Consider the following 9,552-nt stretch of genomic DNA (forward strand, 5'->3'; position numbering starts at 1 on the left):
AAATGTTTCTCCCTCTGGGTCCTGAATTCCTCTGCAGTGCGTCATTCCTTTGCGTCCGTCTTGCCCCATTCTTCTCCCACGTGCTGCAGCCTCATGCAGAGTGTGACCGGCCTGGAGAGGTGGAGTGGACACCAGGGCCCTAATACTAGCAGAAGAAACCCTATGAGGGCAGGTGGCAGCCCCTACCCCGGGGATGGCATCAGGGACCGCTAGCCCCAGTGAGGTTCATTCTGGAGAGCGAGAAGGGCAGGGGAGTTGGAGCAGGACCTAGGACCGCGGGACCTGCTGTGCCCGGTGACCAGCTTGCTGTCCTAGGTTAGAATTTGGAGGCCAATTCCTGGGTCTGCAGTGCGGGATCGCCACCTGGTGGCCGGAAGAAGTATTAGGGCCGCGGCCCTATCACCGCGACTGAACACCTAGCACTGCGGGAAGCCGAGGCCCCACCGGCCGCCCCGGGACAGACCGGACCCCTGCCCTTGCCCCTGCTCCGTAGAGCCCGCTGGGTGGAGTCGGGGAGCCGGGCCACCCTCTCCCCGTGGTTTGACCAGGACAGGTTTAGCACACGGGCAAGACGGGCAGGCCAAAACGAGAAATGTTTTGTAGAAAGTTGGCATTTGTAGTTCAAAGATGCATAGAAGTAGGCATCCTGGTTGGAAGTAGAAGCTTCCTAGTCTCTTTATACCCATTTCACAGGTTCACAATGTCTTTATTCTGAATTTTAAGCTGGTGGAAGTGCCAAAATTTCTTCCTGCTCTCGGCGAGATCCCCGTTCCCCACGCCCCAGGCTGCCCCTCGTGTGCCGGGACCTCCCAGCTAGAGTCCAGTCACAGCAATGACCTCATTTTCGGACGAATAAACAAGCAGGTGCCGAGCGCTCCAAAGGCTTTCGAGAGTCATGAGCTCCCTGGCGGCCCTAGAGGTCCGGAGGCGGAGGTTGTGCCAGGCCGGCGTCTTTGCGGAGTGGGAAGGGGTGAACTCTCCCAGGAAAGGAGCTCGGCTCACTCCAGTAACCCTCAAGCTGGCGCGACAGTACATAAAGTCGCCTCAAGAGTCCGGGGCGGGCCCGGGCGTCGGGTGGGCGGAGCAACTCTGTGGGTGGGGCCAGAGCTCAGAGTGGGCGGGGGGCAAGGGCAGCTCCGGGAGGCACCTCTCGGAGCCGAGGGTGTTGCAGCGAGCTCCGGCAGGGTGGCCGCGCCGCGTGCAGAGGGGGTGGGGATCCGTGGAAGACCTGAGGGTACATGGCGGGGGTTGGCTGGGGGCCCCTCGCCCGCGGGGCGGGACCCGGCGTGCTTTGTGCCGGTGGGAACCGGGCGTCCCCAACCCGCTGAATGGGCCGGGGCGGGGCAGCGATTCTCCTCGCTGCGAGGGGTCTGCTCTGCGCCGCTGCCGACTGCGACCTTCCCACCGTGGCGCGGCTGCGGGGCGGGGGCACGGGACGGGGCCCTGGGAAAGGGAGCGCAGCTCGGGACACCCCCTCCCAGACCCTCTAGAGGTGGGAGGAGAGAGTGGGTCTAGCATGAGTAGGTGGGGCTGGGGTAGGGGGTGGATTATGCCTAGACGCGCAGACCCGGGTCCACCGTCGCTCGTGTATTTCCCCGCATTCCCGGGCACGCGGCACCCTTCCGCCCAACCCAACCCGGGACCAGGTCGGACTTTTGGGGTCCTGGCCGTCATCACGGGTGCGCTCAGAACAGTCTCTACTCCCGTCGACCAGATGGGGGTCCCCTTGAATCCGAAGCGCCGCCTGGGCCTCACCAGGGTCGCCACAGGCGCTGCGCCGGCCCGGGGCTCTCGGTCCTCTGGCGAGACGCCACCTGCGGTGCCGGGACGCTAGTGGACCGGCCGGGGAGACCACTGGGGAGGAGGAGCCGGGGTGGCGAGGATCGCGCTTCGCCGGCGGCCGGATCCGAGGCCCAAACGACTGGGGCGCAGGGGCCGCGCCGCGCGGGCGCCTCCGGGCCGGGGCTGACGCTGTCCATGGTGCTGCCAACGGCGCATTCGTGCGGCAGGGGGCAGCGCAGGCCGCCGCCACTGGCCTCTCCGAGCCGCAGAAGCTGGTTAACGCCCGGCAGACTGCCGCGGAAGCCCGACGGGTACTCGGCTCTGCTGGGGACCGGCCAGAGCCCTGGGGGGACGGAGCGGGGAGGGGAGCGGGAGGGAGAAATGTGGATGGAAACGGAGAGTGGAAGAGGGGAGGAGAACGGGAGAGTTGTAGAGAAGAGAAAGGGAGGGGAGAAGTGTGGAGGGGAAGGGGAGAAGAAGGGAAGGAAAGGGAGGTAACCCGAACGTCTCCCCCGGGATCCAGACCTTCTTCCACTCGGATTACAACTCCACAGCCTGCTGAACCCTCGCTGCCTCCCCCCACCAGCGATTAGGACCCCCCTCCTCATCCAGCTGCCTACTTCTCCCGAGTTTTCTTCTCCATCCGTCCTCCTTTCCCTGGTCTTGTCTTCCTGTGCATGGCTCTGACCCCACAAACCCTCCCACAGCCAACCAGCTCCTCGCCCCACCCCCTCCAGGGCCCACTTCTACCTTGCATGGAGTTCTGAAGGCTTTTCATGTACTTGACGCTCAGCTCCAGTATGTCTGCCTTCTCTAACTTGCGTTTCCGGATCTGCGGATCCGTGGAAAGGGCTCATAGCTGGGCAGCCCGGGTCGGAGGAGGTGAGGCTGGGGATCGTGCCAGCACCACCACCACCACATTCCTGTGTCTCACCTGGTGCGAATAGTGTTTCTCCAGCAACGACTTGAGCTGCTCCAGCGACACATTGATGCGTGCCCGACGCTTCTTTTCCATCAGCGGCTTGGAAATCTGTGGATGAGCGACTGTCACAAGGCAGGGCCACAGCCCTCTCACCCTTTGCCCCCACTCCACCACCCCACCCCCCGCCTGGCAGGCCCCCAACTCTGAGCACTTCAGAACTTCAGACCTTGCGGAATCTGCTGGCAGGACCGCCAGAGCTGCCCTGGGTCTGGGGCTCAGGGCCCATCCTGTCGTATCTGTGCCCTCGGGAGGCGGCACAGCCTTTATAGGGGCACCTACTTTACATGTCAATGAGGCGATGCTGGACTCGAGGAACCCTGAGGGGGAGGGGACGAGAGGGGGGTCACACGGGGAAATTCCCCATCTCCCTCTGCCCAACCCCCTCCTATAGCCCAGGCTTCCGCCTTGCCTCCAGGACCCCTCCTCCCTCCCAAGGTACACCTTCTACTTCCCAGTCTTTCCTTTATCCCTTTTGCCCCCACCACTTCCCAAGTCTGGGGTCCCCTCATATGCCCGTCACTTCCATGCCTTGTCCTGTCCCAGTGTCCCCAGTTTCTGGACCTGACCACCAGATCCTCTTGCCTCATCCCTGCTACTCTTGTCTCCGAGCATTATAGGGGGTACTCACAGGCCGTTCCATGGGCCCAGCCAGCTTCGAGCCCCGCTAGTGACTGGGACAGAGTCCTGGATCTCTGCGGGCCTGATGAAGATGAGGAGCCTGGGAGAACCCACCAGTGAGGCCTTTCTGAGAGCTTCACGCTCTGGCCGCGCTGGCAACGCTGCATTAGTAGCCCTAATGTCAGGACAATGCAGCGATTTTCTGCCTGTGGCCACTCAAAGCCGGGCGCAGGCTGGGCCCGCAGGGGCCACACAATAACATATGTCCCATTAAAGCGTGCAGCCCGCCCGCGGGACCACAGCCAGCCCACTCCTCTCTAGGGCCTCGAGACTGGGAGCGCTCGTGTGCCAGGGTGCAGCCTGGGCTCAGATGCCCTCTGGCCCCGTTACCACCCAACCCACACTCTTCCACCTGGGGGTGGGGGCAAGCTGCAGCAGCAGCAGGCCCAAGGCGAGTCAGAAAGGCCTTTCCCACCTCCAGTCCTGGGTTTCCAGGCTGGACAACTCAGGTTCTGAGGCCTGGGAGTTGATTCCCACTGGCCTTTTCTGGGTCCCAACAAATGGGGAGGTGAGTGTGAGGAAGACGACTGATCATCTGGGGAGAGCACCATTCTGTACCTTTGGAGGTCCGGGAACCCAACCCCTTTTCATCATTCCAGCTGTAGCTGGAGACCCAGGGAGCTCAGTGGAAGAGGAAACTGCCTCAGGACGGGCTAGGCCCCACAGCAAGACTCCGGTGCAGTCACGGGTTTGGCCCCAAGGATGGGACTCCAGTAACCGAGACTGACAGCAAGGCTGCAGCCCAGGGGAGACCCTGGGTTCAAACCTACACATCTCCCATTACTGGGCTCTCATAGTCTCAGTTTCAGGGTTTGTAAAGTTGAAGGCCCCCACAGCTGCGTGCGAGGGCGATGGGGAAATCGCACGGACGCAACAGTTCTGTCGTTGAGCCCTGCAGCGGAGGAATGAACAAACTGGTCTTTGCAGCGTCAAGGGGAGGGGAAGTTGCTAAATTCTGGGTGAAACACCCAGTTCCCTCCAGCCAGAGCATCTCTCCCGCCCCCGCCCGGGATGCTGAAGGGCCGGGCGGCAGCAGCGGCGCTCCCAGGCACCAAGCAGCGTGCTCCTCTGTCCCGGCCGCAGGGCCCGCGGGGCAGGTGCGGGCCGGGCCCAGGCCGAGGCCGGACGGCAGGCCCTGGCACGCGCCGGGCAGCTTTGAAGCGCCGGGCCCGGCTCGGCCGAGCGGCCTGCGAGCGCCGGCTCGGGCTTGGGGCGGCGGCGCTGCACAACAAAGGTGCCGCTGGGCGGACGGGCGGCGCGGCCCCGCACAAAGGGGGCAACCGAGTGTTAAGGGCATTGTGCCGACCCCACAAAGCCGCGCCCGCGCCCGCCCCCTCGGGGCCGAACTCCGGGCGCCCCGCTGAGCGCAGGCTTCCAGCTGCTGCACATCTGCACGGAGGCTGGGCGCGCGCCTCGCTCCGGCGGTCCAGCCGCCCCTCCCCGCCCCCCCGCCCCCGCTCTTGAGCCTCCCGAGCAGCGGGGCAATTTGTCCTCTGATTATGATCCCTTCCCATAAACCGCCGACGCGCCTTTCAACTCGGGCGCATTAGGAAACCAACGGCCCTCGGCGCTGCTCTGGAGGCCCGCCGCGGGAGGGCGGGGGCCGCCCCCTCTCGGAGTTAGGCCGCCACCAAGGGGCCCACAGGCTGCTCCCGCCCGCACCCGCGCACCCGCAGCGCCCTGGGCCTCCACTCCTCTCCAGCCAGTGCCCAGGGATCCCGCCCCGCACTGGGGGGGACGGCTGACATGGGTGGTTTAGTGTTTCTTAAGCAGTGGAAAATTGACCGCAAAACGCGCTAATTCGCAATGTTCTGCTTTGGGGGCGGGAGGGGAGGCCCGGGCCGCCCGAGAGGGATTTGCAGACAACAAGCTCCGGCCCCGCCCACTTCATGGGCCTCCGCCTCCGCCGCCCCGCGTCCCCACCCGGCACCGCCCGCTGCTCCCCTCCCCCGCTCGGCACGGCCTCTCACCGGGTTCTCCTCACCTAGGCCGATTCCCCAACTCACTTTCCGAGCTTCCCCTCTCCTAGCGCGGCTACCTCGCCACCAACCTCGCCTTAAGCCCGCGGAGGGTCGCGCAGCACTCACGTTTGACAGCGGTCCCACGCAAGTTCCATCCTCCCTTTTCCCCGTGCTCGAAGACAGCTTCGTGTACCCCACCCCCACTTTACCCCAAGTTAGGTTCCTTCTTCTGGGCAGCTACTTCCCCCACTAAGTTAAAGGCAGATGTTTGCGTCGCGAGGTCATTGGAGGAGGTAGTACGTAAATCTCCGCCAAGATCCTTCTCCGGGACCCAGGCGGGGGACCCAGTTCCACCCCTCCCCGACGCCGGTGGCCAGTCCTGTGTCTGGGCGTCCGACGCATACTCGGGCAAGCCTGGCTCGGAAGGGGCGCATGGGCGGGGGACGTGTTTTCCGAGGTGGGGGAACGGCGGCCGATTCACCCTGCGTCATCTGACAGAAAGCAGGACCGAAGCGCTCTCCGAAGAGCCTGGATCAACTCAGAAGCCGGACTTACGCAACCTGGGATGTAGGCCACCGACTCCTTTTCCATCTTTAGGATCTGGGGTCCCCAGGACGCCTGGAAAGGAGCCCAAGTCCAGGCAGAATACTGGGGAGACCCAGGCCGCCAGTTGCTTATTCAAGGAACAAATGCCTTCTTGAGCCTCGAGAGCAGTGGGGCAATTTGTCCTCTGATTATGATCCCTTCCCATAAACCGCCGTCCGCGCCTTTCAACTCTGGCGCATTAGCAAACCAATGGCCCTCGGCGCTGCTCTCGCGGCCCGCCGGAGGGCTCTGGGGGCTTCCAGGACTAGTTAGAGCCTGCTGCTTCTTCACGTTGGGGGATTTAAGGCGCAAAGTGACTTGTGCCTTTGTCCTCCCTTTCCCCTTTTGGCTTTCTTGACTTTGACAAAAGAAAGAACACTACAGAACGAGTCAGGTGTGGCAATGAGGGCCCTATTAGACGGTCCACCAGCCGTCCCAGGAGACAGCCCTGTGCAGCCTCTCAGCCCTAGACGGGAGCCCCTTCCTTCCTGCAGCCCCAGGCATTTAAAGCAACGCTCACTAGTGAGTGCCCAGAAGGCCACTGCGGGTGTGGTGACTGTTGGGAGATATGCACCATCTCTCTCTCAAAAGATGCATCTCAAAGTGGAATGAAGAGATTGCTCCTGTAATTAACTATTGGGACACTGCAAGAGCCCTGGAATGACTCAGCCAATTGTCTCCAGATGGGGTTGGAGAGGCTGCGATTGTTTAACTCTCTTTAGCTGTGTTGGGACTCCAAATAGCCGGTCAGCCAAGGGTCCTCTGGAGACAAAGGCTGGGACTCCAGTGAGTGCATCAACACTGAACCGGACTGGCCCAGCTTGGGGAGAGTGAATTCAGAGAGACACCTTTTGTCCCAGCCTTTTGTGTTTCTCCCCAGCTGGCTCTAATCTTTAAATATTTACCCGGCCACTTTGTGCACATATGACTTATGCACTTTTGGGTTGATGTGCTCATAAATCACGCGTCATTTACCCATTTCCAGACCAGAGAGAGGAGGCTTTCATGCCTGGAACTCAGAATGGCCAGGGGAGGGAAAAGAAAACTTTTGGAGGACCAGTAGTTCCTCCTGGGAAGAGCGGCAGCCACCCTGGACAGGCCCCTCCAGGCCTGCACGTGGGAACTGGACGGGCTAAGATACGTGAGTGACAAGGGGCCCAGAAGGCCACTCTAACAACAACTGACTGGGGACCCACCACCAGGGAAGAGGGAAAGGCCGGATTCTGGGACTTTTTCCCCCGCTTGGAGTCAAGCTTGGAGAGGAGCAAACTTTTTTTTTTAAATATGGAATGCTTCACGAACCTGGGTATTATCGTTGTGCAGGAGCCGTGCTAATCTGTGTATCGTTCTGATTTTAGTATCTGTGCTGCCGAAATGAGCACGAGGAACAAAGCTTTCTCCTGGGAAGCTGGTGTGGGCTGAGAGCTTCGCTAATGCCCATTCTTGCACCTGATTCCTGCTTGCTCTGAAGTAGGCCCCCTACCCCATTCTCTCTTGCTCAATAAAGCAACCCCGTTTAAGAAAAGGACGCCTAATTTCATCTTAGCCTGCAGTTTAACTTGGAAAAGTCAAGATGGTTCTTAGGACTCTTTAGACAGGAGGAATCCTGACTTCAGCACAGGATGGAAAGCCACCTCAGCTGGTGGGCGGATGTCAGGATGAGGGGGGAGGGGGGCGGCAGAGGGACCTTCCTGCATAAGAAAGGGCTCCCTTTGTGCTTGCCTCGCAGCTCCTAGAACAAAACACATTCAAATGCTTATTTACAAAAAAAAAAAAAAAAGAAAAGAAAAAAGAAAAGCGAGCCAGGCATCCCAGGGCTGAGCAGTTTTCTTTTATTTCCTTATATTTTTGTCGGCTTCTTGTTCCCCTGTACTACAGTATGACAAACTGGGATGACACTAGATGCAGAGTGGATTTGTCAGATCAGATTGCTTTCCAGCGTGTGTGTGTCCGTCTGCACCTCTGAGTGAATTACTATTTCTGTGTGCCTGTGTGTATCTCGGTGTTACTATGTTTCTCTGGGTCTATGCCAGTGTGTGCGTCTTGGGTTTTGCCTCCCATCACTGGCCTATGAGCCCTGGGCCCTGATATACCCAGCAACTCTAGTGTCTCCTAAAAATTCTCCTTCCCTCTGGTTTATCCCTATCTGGGAGGGGACTGCCTGCCCTTTTTTTCTCCCTTCTCCAAGACGGAACTAGTAGAGCCTAAGGGGAAGTGATGGTCAGAGGAGAGAGGATTGCTCAGGCTGGATTACGTTACTCTGTGTCCCCAGAACAGGGATGATCGCAGTGGGAGAGGGTGGTCAGAGCCATAAGTCAGCATGGAGAGCAGAAGCCCAAGGCCAGACACAGGGATTCCTGGGAGTAGCTCTGTGCTTCAGGACCAGACTCACTCCCAGGAGTAAAGATGAAAGGAGTGGAGGGTGGCCGGTTAGCTCAGTTGCTTAGAGCATGGTGCTAATAACACCAAGGTTGCAGGTTCTATTCCCGCATGGGCCACCGTGAGCCCTGCCCTCCTTAAAATAAACAAACAAACAAACAAATAAATAAACAATTCAAGGAGTGCCCTCTAGTGGCCCCGACGTGGCCTGGTGCAGAGGGAGAAGTCTTGAGTCTGTGGGAGACTGAGAAACTGGGGCAGAAGCAGGAGCTCAGCAGAATGCCCAGGCCTCCTTCCCACATGGCAGTGCAACTGGGCGGCTTTAGATTTTAAAACGTGTGGGAAACCGTGCTGAAGTGCTAGCAGGTGTTGTTTTGTGTAATGTTGAACCTTTGACTTCCTTGAGTGGTTTGTGCTCCCAGCAAGGCACAACTTGCTACTTTGAGAACACAGAAACTGACAAGGTCAGGACATGCGGAGCTGGCCAGGAAACAAGCCCTTGTGTATTACCTTCATTGTAACTATTAGATTGCATACAGTTCTGTTACTTTTTTGAGGCCCAGAGTATATAAGCTGCAAAAATAAACTTGGGCTGAGGCATTCTACTTAGAACTGAGGCATTCTACTTAGAACTGCATCAGTCTACTTAGAATTGCCTGCCCTCCCGATCCCATCTTTGTCTCTCTTCTTTTTTCTCAATCCTCACTCCCCACTTCAGGGACTGTTCTTCTCGTCGGCAGGCACCGACAAAAACTTTTAAATCTCCTTTCAATTACCAACAACCGAGTTTAGCAAATGTCTTCTGAGCACCATTTAAACATGGTACTGGGCTCTACAGAATGTTATCTATACCTGACAGTGAAATCAAGATCCCCATTTTATAGAAACTGAGGCTCATAGAGTTGATTTGCCCGAGGTCACAAAGCTGGACTGCAACAGCGCTGGGGCCCAGATTCCAGCCCAAGCTCTCCATCCTTCCCTGAGCCCAGCTACCCAAACACCAGGCCTCCTGCCAGGTCCTGCAGGGACAAAGGAGAATGGGGCAGCCAGGGGCTCAGATGTGGAACCTGTGTAACTGTAGCTCACAGCCGGCCTGGCCTCAGCGCTGTCTGACCCACTACTCTGGGCTCCAGCCTCCCCCGGGGGCTGTCCCCTATCCTGCCTCAGATTTGCTGCCTCCTGCCT

The 9,552-nt window shown here is 59.4% G+C and overlaps 1 protein-coding gene across 1 annotated transcript; it reads right to left on the reverse strand.

Moving 5' to 3' along the window:
- Positions 1–688: 688 nt before the first annotated feature.
- On the reverse strand, positions 689–3,482 carry HES3 (hes family bHLH transcription factor 3). The gene is made up of 5 exons (XM_081056719.1): positions 3,393–3,482; positions 2,931–3,081; positions 2,717–2,812; positions 2,533–2,614; positions 689–2,125 (listed from the first exon to the last, which is right to left on the reverse strand). Exons 2-5 carry the CDS (start codon positions 2,988–2,990, stop codon positions 1,752–1,754), a joined length of 612 nt encoding a protein of 203 aa, XP_080912845.1. The 5' UTR covers positions 2,991–3,081; positions 3,393–3,482; the 3' UTR covers positions 689–1,751.
- Positions 3,483–9,552: the final 6,070 nt, after the last annotated feature.

The sequence above is a fragment of the Rhinolophus hipposideros genome (assembly GCF_964194185.1).
Source record: "Rhinolophus hipposideros genome assembly, chromosome: 8".
NCBI lineage: Eukaryota > Metazoa > Chordata > Mammalia > Chiroptera > Rhinolophidae > Rhinolophus > Rhinolophus hipposideros.

Excerpts from the sequence above, each read along its gene's own strand:
- HES3 (XM_081056719.1), bottom strand. The coding sequence starts at position 2,990 with ATGGGCCCTGAGCCCCAGACCCAGGGCAGCTCTGGCGGTCCTGCCAGC. Across the intron at positions 2,813-2,930 it reads CTGCCAGCAGATTCCGCAAG|ATTTCCAAGCCGCTGATGGA; the intron begins GTCTGAAGTTCT and ends GCTCATCCACAG. Across the intron at positions 2,615-2,716 it reads AGAAACACTATTCGCACCAG|ATCCGGAAACGCAAGTTAGA; the intron begins GTGAGACACAGG and ends ACGGATCCGCAG.